This window comes from Hibiscus syriacus, unplaced genomic scaffold, assembly GCF_006381635.1.
Source record: "Hibiscus syriacus cultivar Baekdansim isolate YM2019G1 unplaced genomic scaffold, ASM638163v2 tig00111157_pilon, whole genome shotgun sequence".
NCBI classification, from domain to species: domain Eukaryota; kingdom Viridiplantae; phylum Streptophyta; class Magnoliopsida; order Malvales; family Malvaceae; genus Hibiscus; species Hibiscus syriacus.
The window spans coordinates 479081-498261 of NW_024063004.1; the positions used below are offsets into that span (position 1 = coordinate 479081).

Genomic DNA, 19181 nt, shown 5'->3' on the forward strand with positions numbered 1-19181 from the left:
TTGGCATACCAGAACTGATCCCACTTCCAGAACTAACAATGTTATTCATCAAATGCAACAGAACCATCCATAATTAATTTTAAAACACAATTACCAACATTAATTGCAAAATTTAGCTGATAAACAAAGCATTAACAGCAAGATTAATCAACCTCCATGCCGGAAACGGCTTCCTCTAGAATCTTCTGAAGCTCCTTCACTCTTGGCCGTGTTAATGCAATGCAATCCTGCAACCATGGAAGCCGTTTTCGTATCAGCTTTTCCCCCATCTGTTCATTATAATTTTAATACGACACTTTGTACGGAACAAATCATACAGAATTTGATTTTTTTTATTGTTATCACGCGACTTCCTCAGAAGTCCAACACATTCTTTCAACTTCAAACATCAGAGTCCAAGGTGGCTTCTAAAGTTAGACGAAAAATATCCCATGATAAGAGTAAGACCAAAAACTTAAATGTATTATGCTGCAAAAGCATCGGCAAATGCTTCTACATTTAGTTAAAACATTACTGTGCCGCAAAGACTTAAGATTCAACTGACCTGGATAGCTGATGTATATGCTAGAACTGCTCCACCTGGTTTATAAAGCGAAATAAGTTGACTTGATGTATCTAAAACCACAGTTACAGATGTTTCCATAATAGACTCTTCCTCAGCAGTAGGATCTGCCAAAATGTAATTCTTGTGGAGTATGCATGTCAGTGAAAACGGAATGCTACCCAGATTCACTTTTCTCTTCTCTTTATTGACGGGATCGTTGTCAGATAGTCCTTGCTCCTCGGATAATACTATTTTTCCATCATCATTGAGAGATACTACCGGGATTTCCACTGTAATTTGTTTTTCATAAAATTAAAACAATTACAATAAATTTACTTACAAGAACCAGAGTTGAACTTGAATCCAGTGTATAAATTTGCATCACTTTAAAATAGTAACCAGAGAAATTACGTAAAAAACAAACACCAAGTATTAGACACTCCAAAACAAATCTATTCTTCAACATTAAAGCTGCAAGGGAATAGCAAGATATACAGGCTTCTTATTCAACCATGACATTTTAGAAAATAGATTACAGGCATAACATATAGTTGACCTTGCTTCCTATCTTAAAACGATTTCCTTAGGTGGAACATAAATTTTTCTCTTAAAAACAATAAAGGATTTCAATTTTCACCATTACAATGTTTTCCCTCCCACTTGCAATTCATGGAAGAGGAAAGTAGTTTCGAGCAAGTATTAGTATATTCTGAAGCACGAGTGAAACGCTTACAATGAGAAAAGGCAGCAACGGCAGCGAGTAATGCAGCATCATAAAGAGCACCATCAGCATCCAAACAGTAAATGTCCTGGAAAAAGAAAAGAATACTGTTACTTTCATATTCAAGGTTAATAAAGGCACTAAGACACTACTTGAATTTCCATATTTTCTTGCTTGAATACTATATGGCTAGTGTTCAAACTCTGACACAGATTGTTAACACATTTTAAAACCACAAACACCTACCAAATAGGCCATCCAAGCAGCTTTTCCACTAACCAAGGACAGTTCCTTCAAATTAATCATGCCAGAGCTGTAGTTACACATGTGACAAGATGTTTGAGAACATAAATATCAAGAAAAATGAATCAAAGTGGAACATTTTTAAAGTAGAACAATTTATAAGTGTAAAAAGCACCGAAGGAAACAAAACCACCAACAAATTAAGATAAAAAAACCGAGCAGTGTGCTTCAGCAAGTATAAAAGAAATAAAAGAGGGAACTCAAAGTTTCAATATTCAAGACTAAAATACCCAGTTAACCACATCAGTAATCATAAGTAAATGGAGATGAAGACAACGAACTGAATCCACACCAAGACAAAATAACAAATTACAGCCTCCGCATTCTAAAGAATCAAAGCACAAATAGGGATCACAACTACACATAAATTAGCAGACTAGAATAGGGTGCATCTCAGCAGCGATAAACAATCTAGGGAATAAATTGGCATGCCTTAAAATAGTGTCAGATAATTGCTTTGCCACAACTGGTGCTGCCTCAGCCGGTCGGCCAGGCCTAACAATTGGAGAACAAATTGGAGGCATGTGGAAATCAATTGCTGAAAATGAGGGAAAAATTATGAGATAAGAGACATGTTTTGAGAAGAGAAACAGAGAGAGTAAAGCACGCAACTTATGGCAGCTAACCTATGCAACCCTCATCAGGTGTTTCCATTGAAGGGGTCATGACTTCCATTTTGATAGCAGCCAGCATCGTCTATGCAACATAACAAATTATTAACTCTCGGCTTAATTGCTAGGAAACGTAAAGCAGCATGTACTAAGAGAAAGTGATAAACATACAGTTGAACCAATTTTCGCAAGTGCGGAACCATTAGCAGATGCAACAGCCCCTAGATATTAAAGGAATCAGCTCAAGCATGAGGAAAAATTATGCCACAGAAAAGTTTCATTGTTGTTTTTTTTTTCTTTCCTTTACTAACCAAGGGCAATGGTTGTATCTCTTGCTCGTCCAAGTGGTCGAGCATCAGGGCGTATAGATTCTAAAAGATGCTTCTCAAAGAAACGAAGAGGAAAGAGTCGCCTGAAAGCATCTACCTCCACTTCAGTTGACAAGTCCGCACTCGCATTTGGTAATCCCATTGTGAATGTATTTCCTTTAGATTGAAAAAAAGAGAAAAAAAAAAACAATCAAACATACCATACAACTTGAGCATAAATAACTTATAAATATTCCTATAGGTGAGCAATCAGTCAGGTCAGTGCAGAAAAACCAAACAACTACGAAAGCGAATTTCGATTTTTTTGAAACTAAAACCGAACCGAGTTCGTAAAGAAACCGAAGCAACCGACCGATTTTTGTTTAAATTTGTTCAACTTTTTCACAACTTTTTTTAATCAATTTTCACATTTATCAATCAGTTACAGAGCTAAAATATTTGCTGAAAAACATAACAATAAAAATTATCTCTAAATAAAAAGAATATTTCAAAACAAAACCTAAACAGCCATTAGTGATTGCAGCCATTAGTGATTGCTATCTTTGCCAAAATTTTCACTGAAAAAGGATCAAAGCAACATTAATTATAAATCTTGGGGTAGGGATGGATCTGGTTTCCTTCAAATAAATTAAAAAAAATAAGTGAGTGTCTTGTCTGTGTGTGTGTGTGTGTGTGAGAGAGAGAGAGAGAGAGAGAGAGAGAGAGAGATGTTGCCTGAACCGAGTAGCGACTGCCGACTTGGACAAGAAAACAGTTAGTCGAGGTAGGAGGGGAATGATCTGCGTTGAAGACGACGGTTGTGAGGGTGGGCCGTGAGATTGGGAGGAGGGAAGTCCGAGGGCGCGACGGGTCTGTCGTGGAGGGTTCTGAAAGGGCTGAGTGGCGCCGCAAGAGTGAGGACGACTAGGTTATTTCAAGTCGACAAGGGCAGCTGACTGAGGGAAGCGGTGTCCAGTACCTACGGTTTTAGTGGTGGGTTTTTTTTCTTCTTATTTTAATTTGGGTAAATTATACCATTCCATGTTGAACTATATTGTCTTTTATTCTTCTATTTTTTTAATATACTCACTAAACTTTCGAATTATTTCTATTTTGATCACTCGAAAAAAAATTATTATTTTTGTATGAACTGACAAATTTTTATTATTTATTAATATAAAATAATTTGAAATAGAAGATGTCTAGACACTATTGTCGGTCACCATTGATCGTTTTAGATGGTAGTTGTTCGATCTTAAATTTCATGGGTCGCTTTGCCTCGACACCGTGAGTCTAAAGTCGACATCCAATTTGTCAGAACTTGCTCTGAAGCCCATGAATTAGATATTAAAAGTGAGGAAGCTGAAATGTTTCACTCAATATTCACAGGTTATGAGACATTTTCCGGTGAAACAGCCACCAGATTCGAACTCAGCGGGTCGAGACGAATCGACTAATAAAATTTGGGATAAAACGACCACCATCTACGATGGTCGTGGCATCTGGCCATCTTCTATTTTTTATTTTCAATTATTTTGTATTAAATAATAAAAAAAATATCATGTCATACCAAAATAATAATAAAATAATTTATAATGATCAAAACAAGAGTAATTTCAAAGTTTAGTGAGTAACTTAGAGAAAATGAAAGTGCAATGAGAAAAATAGGAGAAAGAATATAAATTAGTGAAGAATGGTGTAATTTACCCTTTTAATTTTTTTAATTTTTGAACTTTTTGGGCAAACAACATATGATGCCAAATTGTAACATTCTGAGATTTTTTTACCAACGACTTTTTCTTTGATTTCTCTGGCGTACGTTAGCGAAACTAATGGATTTGAGAATCGGGGCGTTTCCGGTGATTTCTACTGGGTTTTCCTGTTTCCCAATCATCCATGTGCTAATTCTCTCCACTATAATGGACTGGATGAAGCTATTCGGATGTCAAATGGGGCAAGAACTTCAATATTTTCCTCCCAAATCTCGCGACGCAAAACCTATTGTTCAACCTCCACAAGAAATTTATGACGCTGGTATCGCTGAATGGGGTTCATCACTAGTGGGTCAGATCCTGGGGGCGCTCCAAATTTTGCAACCATGCAAAGAATGGTCGAAAGCTTGTGGAACAACCAGGCAAAAGGCGTTCGTGTCCAAGTTAGCTTCGCAGGCAGTAATCTTTATATTTTTTCTTTCAATAGCGATTCTGCGAGGGATTGGGTATTACAGAATGGACCTTGGCACATCTTGAATAAACCTTTAATTCTGAGAAAATGGGAACCAAATGCTAAAAGACTTCAATTTGATCTTTCTAAAATCCCATTATGGGTCACCTTTTCAACGTTCCTCTCGAATTGTTTTCGAGAGAGGGCCTTAGCTACATAGCAAGTGCCATTGGTAATCCTCTAACCATGGATTCTGTCACTGCCTCAAAATCAAGATTGGAGTTTGCTAAATTATGCGTTGAAATTGGAGTGAATGATGATATCCCTAAATCTATAGAGGTTATTCTCGGTAATGGGCAAACTACAACAGTTTTTGTAGAAGTCCCATGGCTTCCTAATTGTTGCTTAAAATGTAATAAATTTAGGCATACTGATAAAGCTTGTTTAGCTCCTAAAGATACAGCTCCTGCTACTAATTTACAAATTTGGAGGAAAAAGAGAGATTCTCATCCTGCTGTGCACTCTAACATCCCCAGTTCGTCTAGTCCTCAAGTTCCTCTGTCACCATATTCCAAAAGGAAAAATGATAATTCATCAAATGGAAAAGAACCTTTAACAGAAACAGATTGCCTATCCGATCCTGCTGCCAAGATTGCCCAATCTGCTTCTATTCCTGTTTCAAATAAGGACAATAGCTCTTCAACAATTCCCCCATCAGATTCTGTTGCCACAGAGGATATTTCTTGTCCTCTTCCAGACTCTAATGCTGATTGCAAATCTCTTTTGCCTCATAATGATAATACTGTCCCTGACCATAATGTCAAAAATGTCTTCCCTCATTCTATATATGAGGATGTAAATTCTTCCTTATTTTCCCATTTAAACGTTTCTGAGGAACAGACAGTTTCACCTACTGGAAATGCTGCAAAAGCTTCTAATGTTCCTAAAAGAGGAAGAGGTCGACCTTTGAAAACAAAAAACAAGCCCTCTTTAAAAGGATCCTCAAACAGATTTGAGGTCTTAAATTCTGTTGATGATTCCTCTCCTCCCTTAGAAAATCAACAAGAAAAATTCCAGATCAGCTGCTTTAGGAGTGGCTCTTCTAATTAAAGACCTTAAAGCAAAAAAGAAGGAACACCTTGATAAATCAAATTGTGTCTCTGACAAAGTAACTGGGGGTGATTTACCATCTTCTTCTCAATGATTTTCTACTTTTTGGAATATTAGAGGATTGAATAATCCTCAAAAATAGAATAAGGTTCTGCAAAGGGCTTCTCTTTACAAAGTTGAAGTTCTTTGCCTTCTAGAGACTAGAGTTAAACCTGAAAAGTTTGAAGATATAATTAATCTCAAATTCAGTACTTGGAACTACTTCACAAACTATGACCATGCCTCTAATGGTAGGATTTGGTTCTTATGGAAAAAAGGTTTGGACCTTTCTCTCTGCCATGTTACTGCCCAGTGTATCACTGCTAAAATTATTAGAAATGGTGTTCCTTGTTTTATTTCTGCTATTTATGGAAATAATGATGGTACTCAAAGGAAACTTCTCTGGCAACATTTAAAAGATCTTGACTCTAGTATTGGTTCATTCCCTTGTATTTTAGGGGGTGATTTCAATATCTTTCTCTATTCTGTTGAAAGCTCAGATCATGACACTCTGGGTTCTTACACTTCTAATGAAATGAAAGATTTTCAAGATACAATCCATGACCTTCTCCTTCAGGATCATCCTTTCTTTGATCCTACTTTCACTTGGAGCAATAAACAAAAGGATTCCTATCTTGCTAGGAAATTAGATAGAGTTCTTGTTAATTCTTATTGGGTCAGTTTCTTTCAAAATTCCTTTGTAGAATTTCTTGCTCCAGGGCCCTCAGACCACTGTATGGCTCTCGTTTGGCTTAACAAAGACTCCCAAACGAATAGACCCAAGCCTTTCAAATTTTTTAACTTCTGGACCAGGAATCCAAACTTCATTTCTGAAGTTCAAAATTCTTGGCTCCAACCAATGCAAGGTAATCCTATGGTTTCTCTTTTCCTCAAACTTAAAAATCTGAAGACTTGCCTGAGGAAATTAAACAAAGACTGCTACATCAATATTTCTGATAGGGTTAAGCAAAATAAAATTGATCTTGAACATATTCAGCTTTCTACCCTTAACAGAACTTCTACTATTGACTCTGAACTTACTATTCAAAGTGAGCTCTCTTCTCTTGAGCACATAGAAAATTTATTCCTAAAACAGAAGGCTAAAATCCAATGGCTTAAAGAGAGTGACAAATGCTCTAAATACTTCCACTCGGTCATTGCTTCTAAAAACAAGAGAGAAACTATTAGAGTCCTAGTAAATGATCAAGGCAGTAGACTGGAATATTTTGATGACATGGCTTCTGAAGTTATTCATTTTTTCAATAATCAATTGGGGAAAGCTAACATGAATGTTCTTAATAATCTACTTCGAATTAATCTGTCCCCTGAGGGTTTAGCAGACTTGGAAAAAAATATCATTGATGAGGAGATTAAGGAAGCTTTTTTCAGTCAAGGTAATGATAAAGCTCCTAGGCCTGATGGCTTCACCCCTTTCTTCTTCAAAACTACCTGGTCAGTGGTTGGGGATGATGTCTTAAAAGCTGTTAAGTATTTTTTTCAGAACTCTTGGGTGTTACCTGCTTTTAATTCTACTATTATTGCTCTGGTCCCTAAGATCACTAATCCTAGAAAAATCAAAGACTATAGACCCATCTCTTGTTGCTCTATGGTCTATAAGGCAATTACGAAGATTCTTGTTCAAAGGCTGAAAAATTTACTTCCTGACCTGATTACTCTTAATCAAACTGCCTTTGTTAAGGGAAGAAACATTATTGACAATACTCTCTTAGCCCAGGACCTAGTTAAAGGCTATGGTAGAAATTCAATCTCTCCTAGATGTGCGATCAAGATTGATCTTCAAAAGGCATTTGATTCCCTTGACTGGGATTTCCTTTCATCCATCCTCAATGCAATTGGTCTCCCTCCCATATTCATATCTTGGATCCAAGCTTGCTATTATGGAGCAAGATATTCAATTTCCTTTAATGGTTCTTTAATTGGCTATTTCAAAGGTAAAAGGGGTCTTAGGCAAGGAGATCCTTTATCTCTCATTCTTTTTGTTCTAGCCATGAATATTCTTTCTAAGCTCCTTAATCTTGCTGCCATCAAAAGTTTATTCGGTTATCATCCTAAATGTAAGAAAATAGGGCTCACTCATCTATCTTTTGCTGATGACCTCCTTATCTTCTGAAAGGGAAATTTAGGGTCTATTGTTGGAGTAATTTCTGTTCTTCAAAAATTTTATGAAATCTCTGGTCTCCAACTTAATGTGGCTAAGTCTGAAATTTTTGCAGCTGGTATTTCTCCAAGGAACCTTGAAGTCATCAAAACCTCTACTGGTTTCAAGATTGGCCTTTTGCCAGTGAGGTATCTTGGAGTTCCTCTAGTTCCCCGGAAACTCACTATTAAAGACTTCTACCCTCTTATTGATAAGATCAAATCTAGAATCCACCAGTGGTCTGGGAGGTACTTAAGCTATGCTGGTAGATTAAAACTCATAAAAATTGTTTTACAGAACATTGCAAACTTCTGGTGTCGTCAATTCCTGCTTCCTCAATATGTTATTAACAGAATTAACCAACTTTGCTCAAGATATCTATGGAAAGGCTCTGACACTTCAGCCTCTGGAGCTAGAGTAAGTTGGATCAATTTATGCAAACCCAAATCTGAAGGAGGGCTGGGATTAAAAGATTTGAAATCTTGTAATAAGGTTTGCATGATTCTGTTAATTCGCAACCTTCTTGCTGGTCAAGGTTCTTTATGGATTGCTTGGACTTACTCTTATGTTATAAAAAATAACGACTTTAGCCAAATGTCTCCTAGTGCTTCCTCTAGCTACATATTCAATAAACTTATAAAACTGAAAGATGAAGCCATCCCCATTTTTAATGCTGGTAATACGACCACTAAAGGGATTTGGGAAGAAGTTAGACACAAACATGATAAAGTCCCTTGGCATAAACTTATCAGGTTTCCCCTTCACATCCCTAAATTTAGTGTTATTACTTGGTTGGCTATTCTTGATAGACTACCAACGAGGGATAAACTCCTTCGTATGGGTCTCACTACTGTTGGTTATTGTGTATTTTGTAATGATGCTCTTGAAACGAGAAATCATTTATTTGCTGATTGTATTGTGATCACTTCTCTTTGGAATGGTATTTTGCAACTGTCTCTTCTGTCCGTTCCTCACATGCCATGGGAAATCAAGCTTGCTTGGGGTGCTTCAACTTGGAAAGGTAAATCTCTCTTAACCTCTATCATGAAGACTGCTTCGTGTGCTTTCATTTACAAGGTTTGGGAGGAGAGAAACTGTCGTATATTCCGAGGAAAATTCCGAACTATTGAAGACTTGCTTGGTTCTATAAAAGAGACAGTAGGACTTCATCATATGAATAGAGATTTCAATAAGCTTGATAATGTTAATATGCTTCTTTGTAATAATTGGAATATAGCCTAATTTGTTTGTTGTATAGTGGTCTCTGACCTTCTTTGAAACTTTGTATTTTTCTTCTTGGATAAATAAAAAATCTAACTTATCCAAAAAAAAAACATATGATGCCATTAAATTTTAGACGTTAAATACTTTATACCACAAAACTTCCAACTATTTCAATTATAGAATCGAATTTTAATTTTAATTTTAATTTTAATTTTAATTTTAATTTTAATTTTAATTTTAATTTTAATTTTAATTTTAATTTTAATTTTAATTTTAATTTTAATTTTAATTTTAATTTTAATTTTAATTTTAATTTTAATTTTAATTTTAATTTTAATTTTAATTTTAATTTTAATTTTAATTTTAATTTTAATTTTAATTTTAATTTTAATTTTAATTTTAATTTTAATTTTAATTTTAATTTTAATTTTAATTTTAATTTTAATTTTAATTTTAATTTTAATTTTAATTTTAATTTTAATTTAATTTAATTTTAATTTTAATTTTAATTTTAATTTTAATTTTAATTTTAATTTTAATTTTAATTTTAATTTTAATTTTAATTTTAATTTTAATTTTAATTTTAATTTTAATTTTAATTTTAATTTTAATTTTAATTTTAATTTTAATTTTAATTTTAATTTTAATTTTTTTAATTTTAATTTTAATTTTAATTTTAATTTTAATTTAATTTTAATTTTAATTTTAATTTTAATTTTAATTTTAATTTTAATTTTAATTTTAATTTTAATTTTAATTTTAATTTTAATTTTAATTTTAATTTTAATTTTAATTTTAATTTTAATTTTAATTTTAATTTTAATTTTAATTTTAATTTTAATTTTAATTTTAATTTTAATTTTAATTTTAATTTTAATTTTAATTTTAATTTTAATTTTAATTTTAATTTTAATTTTAATTTAATTTTAATTTTAATTTTAATTTTAATTTTAATTTTAATTTTAATTTTAATTTTAATTTTAATTTTAATTTTAATTTTAATTTTAATTTTAATTTTAATTTTAATTTTAATTTTAATTTTAATTTTAATTTTAATTTTAATTTTAATTTTAATTTTAATTTTAATTTTAATTTTAATTTTAATTTTAATTTTAATTAAACCCTTGTCTTATTTTATTGGAATATCTATATTATCAATTTTCATTCAGTTTTATCAATTTAAATCAAATTATATATATTTATCAAAATCAAATCGTATTATATTCAATCTCAACACACACACTATATATATATATATATATACAAGCTTGTTTATGAGATTTTGGTGGCCCTGGGCAATTTAATAAATTAGGCTCTAATCAAAGGTTTAAACTACAATTTGTATTTGTGTCTTCGATCGCGTTGTGTTTATCATTATTGTGAACATAAAAAATCATATTGTGGTCACTGCAACTATCGTGGTTGTGGATGTAACATTAGGGTCACTGGGGCGACCCAAGATAAAAATCCAGGAAAATTTAAAATTTTTATTAGACTTCTTAAAAACTGTAAAATCATTTAATAAAAAGAAATACAATTTCAGAAAATCATTCATATACTAAAAACAGAATCCAATTGTGTCCCATGTCAAAATAAGTTATAGACTCAATCTAACAGAAAATGTGACCTACATGACCGTTATTACACATGTATTATACTCTTAAATAGCACGGAAGGATCTCCCATATTGATGTCGATAATGGAGAGTAACAGAGTGAGCTTTGGGAAAACTCAGTAATACAAAACTACCATATGAATGCTAAAGGTCAAGTGGATATATGGAGCAACATGAAGTTTTCCTTATTTATCCAAGCATATTTAGATCCTAATGATGAGTTGAAGTTTCATAATTATTTCTTTAGGAAGAAGCCATGAAGCTTACAGTTCGGAAGAAACATTCAGAGAGACACATTTAATATATCAGAATATGACGTCTAATGTGTTCCCACAAAATCAGAATAAATGTAATCATAGTTTAAAAACAATAGTAGTTTATTTTAGTAAATCAAATTTATAAAATCATTGTAATACCCTCCAACCGAACACTGATATGTAGTTCCCCAAAACTGCATCCATAAGGACTTACTCTAGGCCCATTAGGCATAAGAGCTAGCCTAAGGGAATGCCTTGGGTCCTTAGAGCCTACCCAATGAATACATTGGGGACTCAGAGCCTACCCAAGGGAGTACCTTGGGGCCTGAGAGCCTACCCAAGGGAACATCTCGGAAGAGCCTACCCATGGGTCACCATAGGCCCGTAAAGATTTACCAGCTTGATCAGAGATGAACCTCCTGTAATACCTCAAACCCTTACCCAACCCGGATACGAGTCCGAGATGTCACATTGACTTTTCAAAACTCATACATTTATAAAAATTATGGAAAATTGTGATTTCTATTAACACAAAACTATATTTACATACTTAAGTTCAAAACATTTCAAAAATTGATCAGAGCATTCATAAATTACATATTTCTACATGCCAACGCCTTTGACCCAACAAAATACTTACTGTAACTTTAATTCTGATCTGATCTCTGAGTGGAGATATGTTGCTCTACAATTTCCTATTCTTGATCTTCTTGCTCTTCGAAACCTACGTGTAAAAACACTTACACGCTAAGTCATAGACTTAGTGAGGCATAATAAGTTATATAATACACTATATAACATATAACTATGTATGCATGCTATATTCTATCATGTTATCCAAACTCATTTCATTTCATCACACAAGACAAAATCATTTCAAGTTACATGTCAAGAAATAAATACATTTGCATAAATCATTATTAACCCCCTTATCGATTAACCACATAATCTTATACCTTCTATAACATATTTCTACTCCTAACATACATTAATCATTATTTCTTTATTAGTTCATATGCAAAAGTGATTTAATACAAGTAATAGTAACATGATAACATACAAAGTCTTTTCATATCTTTTATAGGCCCATGTACATTACTGAGAACTTAAGGTATACGAGTACATTGAGGTTATGCACTATTGCTTTCACCACAGCTCATATAGGGTCCCACTAGGGGCATGTGAAATTTGGCCAGAATGACCTATGTATTTGTCCCGAATGACCTATGTATATGTCCCGAAGGATCGCGTAGACCCTCGAATCTTGGCATGCCAACTATACCTATGGTTCTCACATCACATAACATGGGCATTATTATTATATTTATCATTTATTTCTATCACATAAGCACATAACTTATATCTTTTTATTACACTTCATGTAATACTCTTATAGAGTTCCACATTTCTTTATCATATATTTCTTTTCACATGTTCTTGTTCTTACATGATCATGTATTTCATATCTCATAGTCATATAATTTCATAAATTTATTTACATATCTATTTCATATAAAATTCACTATAACATATAAACACATATGCATATAAGCATCCATCTCATATTCTATCACACAAGTATTTAAATACATTCCTATGGGTCATACAACATGTAGTGAATCATATGTAAACATATATGACTTACACATACTAAATCAAGACTATCATGTATGCATGTTCATACTATTATACTAGGAAGTTTATTTCGGAAATAGACTTATCGTAAGTCTTATTCCCATTAACTATACCTATATTACGCACTCACCTTAGCCTTGCTTTCTTTGATTTGATTTTAATTCTTAGATTGTTCCGGAACGGGATCACGTTCTATATCTACACAATAATACATTTTAAGGCAATCATTAGATACTTACACCTTATAATTCGACACTAACAACTTAAATGAACTTAATAAACCAATATTCACCTTTTTCCTTTAGGGGGTATCGATACCCCCTCTTAGGGTATCGGTACCCTCATTGTATTATGTGATTTTTCGTTTGAGAGGGTATCGGTACCTATTGAATGGGTATCGATGCCCCTAGCACAGAAATCACATTTTATGCACGAAACTTCTCTCCATTTCTCACAATTACCTCATGTTTCAACCCTCTACATATCCATAATTCATATACACATGCTTAAACCCATTTCTACTCATTAATCACATCTTAAACCTCAAAATCCTATCCACCACATAGAATTCAAGAATTATACTAAATTTTCAACATGTTATAGAACCCATTCTATCACTTCATATCTCTTAATTTAACCCTTGACAAGTCAAATTTAGCTTTAAATTTAACTTATCAACTCTTCTTCAAGATTTCACTTAAAAACTCCCAATCTTTGATTCATATTATCTTTTTCATCTTATAGTTTTAAGATAACTTAAGCTTTCCTTAAGCTTAAATATCATCTAATGATAAAAAACCAAGCTTAATTTCAACTAAAAACCAACTAATAAGAAATCTCACCTTAACAAGTTAGAGTTCACGGCTGAAAGAAGATGAAGAAGATAACTCTAGAAAGCTTCCTTATTCTCCTTCATTCCCACGTGTAACCCATATATATCCACACTTAATAATTATCTTTCCATCAAATTACCATTTTTCCCTTCTATATTTCCTTCTTTAATATTTAAATCCTACACAACATTCTTCATATAATTCCCCAAACTTTTTAATTTATCTACTTTGACCAACAAATTCTGAAATATTTCAATTTAGTCACTAACTTGATATGGAGGATGTGACAAATCTCCCCTCCTTTAAGAAAATTCGTCCTCAAATTTTCAATGCACTAATAGATTAAGCAAATGTCTACATATCTCCTTTTCATATTTACATAATATGTAACACCCCAATTTAGGGGCTAAATTTAAGAAATTATAAAGTGGTGGATTTAATTGGTATTTTGAAAGAAACAGTGGATTAAATTATAAAATTTCAAAGTTAGCAGACCGTTTTAAGAAGTGCAGGAAGTTCAGTGGCTAAACTCATGATTTAACCATTTTTCTTTAGGAGTTAATATAACCCCCATTTCCCGTGCCTTTTATGCAGAAAATGCTCATAATTCCTCTCCCGGTCACCAACTTTCAACTCCGATCTACTCGCCGTTCGACCTCCGATCGACGAGCCAAAACCACCATCGTGTTCGTTGTCGAGCGAGGAACAAAACCCCTCAAACCTTTCGTCATGAATCGTCGTCGTTCGTCGTTAATTTCAGTCGGAAGTATCATCGGTAATAACCCGATTTCAGTTGGTTTTTCATCGATTCACGACGATCCGAGCATCCGTTTACGACACCTCCCGCACCATCGTGTTCCTTGCATCGTTCCGAGTCTGCCGGTGTCATTCTTGGTTTCCGTCGACGGCGGCGCGTGAGGAGGTGAAGCGGTCAAAGTTTCCGATTCGTTGAAATCGAGCTCTCCGCCGTTCAAAAATTTGAACCGAGCTTTGTAAGTATCTCGAAATCGCTTAAAATAATTTTAGGATTTTTTCCGGGAATTTAGCACTGTTCACGCGCCGCCACTGCGCGAGGGGAAGAAAAAAATGACCGATTTTGCTCTTGTTTTGACCGGTCATAACCTGACCCGACCTGACCCGTTGACCGGTGTTGACCACAGTTGACCAAAACTTTGACAGGCTTTGACCGGGCATTAAACGACCTTTGACTTTGACCGAGTATACCTATCCTGACATTTTTCGACGTTACAAATCCTATTCCGCAGTCCGTTTTTTGAAATTCGAACCCGAAGGCCTCAAAATTGTCGGTCAAACCCGTTGACTTTGATTTTGACCGAAAATTCCAAATTTCTAAAAAGTCTTATTTTATGCTTTCGACGTCCTGAATCCGAATCCGAAGTCCGTTTCGCCAAATTCGAACCCGGTAAGCTGTTTTTCACTAATTTATCACCTGATTCGATCTGTTTATATTAATTAAGCTCCGTTTTTTATATAATTTATGTTAATATGTATCTGAGGAATTATTGGAAGTTGAATTGAAGATCAAAGGCGTTTGAATGGAATTTTTATAGTTGATCAGTATTGCACGGAAATCGAGATAATACTTTACTATCTCTTTATGCTTTATGGAACATGTGAATATTGGTAAATGCATGATTAAGATAATGTTGGTCTCTTTTGTGTAGTTAATTAGTTTCTACACTCAATCTGAATACGGTAAAAGGGTTCAGTAATTGATTATGGTTCAGATGATTTTTATAAGAAATTGAGGGATTGTTAGAATTAAATTACAAGTTATGTGCTTAGTGATAAAGAAATCAACATGGATTTGTAACTTATAGTTTATTTCATCAAAGGTTAAATGTTAAAGGTACTTGGATGGGAAATTATGATAATACTCTGGTAGGGTAAAATTACGAAAAATACCCTTAAGTTGTAAGACATCAAGAATTATCCCTGGAAGTTGATTAATAACTCTGAAAGGATATATTGATATGATAAAACTACATATGTGCTTAAGTAATGCTAGATTTTGCTTACGAAATACGGATAATCGGTTTTTAACCCCTAGAGGGTTTGTGCAAGATATTAGAATTCTATTAAGGAATTATTTCAAGATAAGAGAATGTTCGGGAAAGAAATTGATCATAGGACCTCTAAATTATAATTATTTTCGTTAAGAGCCAATATTGAAATTATCTGGTTAAGAAATTACGGAAATACCCTTGAGAGGTAAATTAGTCCTAGTTAACCCTGAATGAGAAAATACTTTGAGGATTCGTACTTACCTCGATTAAGAACGGATTTGATTGTTAAGATCCTGACTTAGTTCAGGAAATTCCTGTTTTTCCGTTTGTAAAATCTGAGAAGACACTTGACCCAAAAATATCCGAGTTATGAGTAAATACCTGAAGAATAATTTGTCGGGGTGTTCTGTTGTCATAATTGTTCGAAAGGACTGAAATAAATGATAAGATTGAATTTAATAGTAAGATCAGACGGAAGGAAATGATTTAAATACATTTAATCTGTAAAATGACCAAAATACCCCTGTAATGGAAATGATCCAAGAATATCACCAAGCTCAGGAATGATTGGATACCCTAAAGCTATGTCAATACCTGAATGGCATATATATTACTGGAATACGTATTCGTCCTCTCAAGTTTGGCTCGATGAAAAATTTTGGAAGTATTCAGCTCAACTCTAGATCGCATTCAGTACTAGGAATTGGATGTTTGTTCGACAAATCAACCATGAAGACCAAATTGAATGGAGCGGAAGTACATGTATCTAAAATTCAGTAACGTCTAAATTAATTTGAAAAACCCCAAGGTAACTGGAATGGACTTGACTGCTAAATAAGCTAAGTAACCTCAATGATTGAGGATTAAGTAAGTGAATTGGATAAGTCTGGAAATTCTGATGAGTTTATAAGATGTACTGTCCTTATGGAACATGAACTAAAAATCAAGCACGTCAGAATTTCATGATATCGTGAAAGCTTGGAAATGAAATAAATATCATTGGAAGATCTATTCAGCGATGATTCTGAAGATGATCTATGAACAAGAATTTGTGGTATTAAAAAGTAAATACCCTGGAAGGAAAATGAATTGACCAGTGGACATAAATTGTTAAGGTTCTGAATCTTCGTTCTCAAGTTGTTCGATTATCTGATCAATTGACATGGATGTAAAGGATTCTAAATACCCTTCTGATTACGTACAACTTCTGAAAATTGTCCGAATAAGATATGATCCTGATAATTCACATTCTGAATAACTGATGATTCCGTCAGTTATTGAACTTTTTACAATAGTGATTCTAAATTCCGACATTCTATCGGTATACTGAAAATCTGTGTTTTCTCTACTTGCTAAGATTATTCAGTACCTCTGAATAATATTTGTAAACTCTGGTGTGTTCCCTAATCATATAATTATTTTATCTGATTTCCGACTTGAATTCTGTTCTGATACATGACCTGAATTATGTTCTGATTTCTGATCTGGATTCTGTTCTGATATCTGTTCTAAATTCTGTTTTGATTTCTGATACCTCCGTATGAAAAAATGTTTTAATTGGGGGGTATTGTTGAAGGAAGAAGTTCCGCAGGTTCCTCAGCTTTGTGCTCAGGGCCTTATATGATGTGTTGGGTTAGGTGTATGGTTCTGGGGAATCTACACATTCTGATGTGATAGGATAGGGTAATATATATATATATATATATGTTTTAAAAGATCTGTATCTTTTTACTGGTTTTACGGGAACACACTAGATAACCTATTCTGATCTCCTGAACTCAGTCATCCAAAATATTTCTCTGAATTGAAAGCTCATTGTCCGTTACCACCTGAAATATCAGTAGGAACTCTGTTCAGCATAAAAGTCTGTAAATGTTCGGAAACAATAAGGATATATAAATATTTATCTATATTTGCACGTTCATCAGCATCATCTGGTAGTTCTGTATTACTGAGCTTTCCAAAGCTCACTCTATTACTCATCCTTTGCAGGCTAAAAGAATTGTATCAGTGCATCTATCGACTTCAGTAAGGGAGTTCTTCCGGCGTTGTTGCAGAGTATGATACATATGACTAGGGGGCATGTAATTGTATTTTGATTTATTTACGAGTCTGGAAATCTATTTTATTTTTAAATAGTGACAACTAATTTTATAAGTTACACATTTCAATAAAAGTTTTAAATTTTCCGCTATTTTTACAGTGGGTCGCTCCGGTGGCCCAAATGTGACACCCTGGATCAGATCTGGTTACCCTTATCGGTCTGTGGGGGTTACATAATACCTCTTTAGTTGATCTCTCTGATTATCATAACTTGACTTCCATTACCTTTTTCCTTTATACATCCATATCACTTAAACATAACGGATGTGTCCTTCACTACTTGAATCGAGTGTAAACATATTCTTTTCAAAATCAAACAATCTTTCCACAATACTTTCTATCATTTCCCTACTTCCTTATCCTTAAGCAACACCCTTATTTGCACAAACTTTTCCTTTGAAAAATCCTTATCCCAATCACAAGATACTTATCCATTTCTATTATCTTAAACTTTTCTATAAATCTTTAACTTTCGACAAACATACAAATCCTTTATTTCCTTAACTTATTAATCCTTCATTTTTACTCATCCCTAATACAATTTCCTTGATTCACATTTAAACATTTCATCTACTTTTATCTTTTAAACTACTCACTAATATACACATTCTTAAACTCTTCCAAAACTATATCCTCATTACTAAAAAAAAGGATAAAATCCTTAAACACTATAATTTCCAATCTATCTGAGTTAATTAACTTTATTCTTTCCATTCTACAATCAACATTTGCATACTAGCTATATAACTAGTCTATTTCCAATATTATTTCAAATCCCTCGAAGAGTAAGCCTAAGAAAATATGAATAAATAAAGATGAACAACTTAACCGATCGACCAAATATAGTTGCTCATGAATATTATCTATTATTTATTTCTTCTATGTTTTGTTTTATAAGAATAACAATAAAATAAGTAACTTAAAACTTTATTAATCGAACTTCTATCCCGTCAAATTATTAAAGATAATTTATTAAATATAAAAGTATATCTAAATTTTTTATATATTAAAATCTTAAATATTTGATTTTGATCTTTTAAAATTAATACATAAATATTTTATGACTGTAAATATATTTCAGTAATCACTAAATTATTTCCAATATCTTTAACATGATAATATTATAGTTACTAATAATATATCAATTGTTATTAAATTATGACTAAATAAATATTTATTTTAGAATTTAAATTTTAGAAATTAATATTTTATTCGATTAATAATAAAATTAAAAAAAATCATCAATTTTTATATTAAATTAGTGCTCATTAATATTATTTTGGATATCATTAATATTATTTTATTATGGAGAAACTATGTTAGCTCCATGTATCAAATGGAAATCGTCAAGAGGAGTGAATTGGTTTCAAGATAATTTAGTAGAACTCTAAACAAATATTAAAACTTTTGGCACAATTAATTTAGAGTGGTTTAACTTTCTCAAGTAATGTCTACCTCTACTATCTTAGGGGTTGTTTGTTTACTTTAGAATGATTAAGCGCTGCATGATTCAAATGCTGAATGATTCAG

General features: G+C 32.9%; 2 protein-coding genes across 3 annotated transcripts; one reads left to right on the forward strand and one right to left on the reverse strand.

The window, feature by feature from the left end:
* Nucleotides 1-30: 30 nt before the first annotated feature.
* LOC120154997 (exosome complex component RRP43-like) lies at nucleotides 31-17936 on the reverse strand. 2 transcript variants are annotated; one of them, XM_039166593.1, is made up of 9 exons: nucleotides 17932-17936; nucleotides 2491-2664; nucleotides 2351-2400; nucleotides 2195-2264; nucleotides 2001-2106; nucleotides 1512-1578; nucleotides 1278-1353; nucleotides 545-834; nucleotides 31-227 (listed from the first exon to the last, which is right to left on the reverse strand). In XM_039166593.1, exons 2-9 carry the CDS (start codon nucleotides 2648-2650, stop codon nucleotides 144-146), a joined length of 903 nt encoding a protein of 300 aa, XP_039022524.1. In that variant the 5' UTR covers nucleotides 2651-2664; nucleotides 17932-17936; the 3' UTR covers nucleotides 31-143. The 2 variants fall into 2 exon arrangements, with proteins under 2 accessions (XP_039022524.1, XP_039022522.1); XM_039166591.1 differs by lacking the exon at nucleotides 17932-17936 and adding an exon at nucleotides 3223-3479 and having other exon boundaries at nucleotides 32-227.
* On the forward strand, nucleotides 4810-9199 carry LOC120155005. The gene is made up of 4 exons (XM_039166598.1): nucleotides 4810-5589; nucleotides 5705-5818; nucleotides 5903-7874; nucleotides 8034-9199. Exons 1-4 carry the CDS (start codon nucleotides 4810-4812, stop codon nucleotides 9197-9199), a joined length of 4032 nt encoding a protein of 1343 aa, XP_039022529.1.
* Nucleotides 17937-19181: the final 1245 nt, after the last annotated feature.

What these genes read in the sequence shown, in the direction of transcription:
- LOC120154997 (XM_039166593.1), bottom strand. Translation starts at nt 2,650, where the DNA reads ATGGGATTACCAAATGCGAGTGCGGACTTGTCAACTGAAGTGGAGGTA. An exon ending in AGATACAACCATTGCCCTTG is followed by an intron (nt 2,401 to 2,490) that starts GTTAGTAAAGGA and finishes TTTAATATCTAG; the next exon opens with GGGCTGTTGCATCTGCTAAT. An exon ending in ACCTGATGAGGGTTGCATAG is followed by an intron (nt 2,107 to 2,194) that starts GTTAGCTGCCAT and finishes CCTCATTTTCAG; the next exon opens with CAATTGATTTCCACATGCCT.
- LOC120155005 (XM_039166598.1), top strand. Translation starts at nt 4,810, where the DNA reads ATGGGTCACCTTTTCAACGTTCCTCTCGAATTGTTTTCGAGAGAGGGC. An exon ending in ATGCTGCAAAAGCTTCTAAT is followed by an intron (nt 5,590 to 5,704) that starts GTTCCTAAAAGA and finishes CTCCTCCCTTAG; the next exon opens with AAAATCAACAAGAAAAATTC. An exon ending in CAAATTGTGTCTCTGACAAA is followed by an intron (nt 5,819 to 5,902) that starts GTAACTGGGGGT and finishes CCTCAAAAATAG; the next exon opens with AATAAGGTTCTGCAAAGGGC.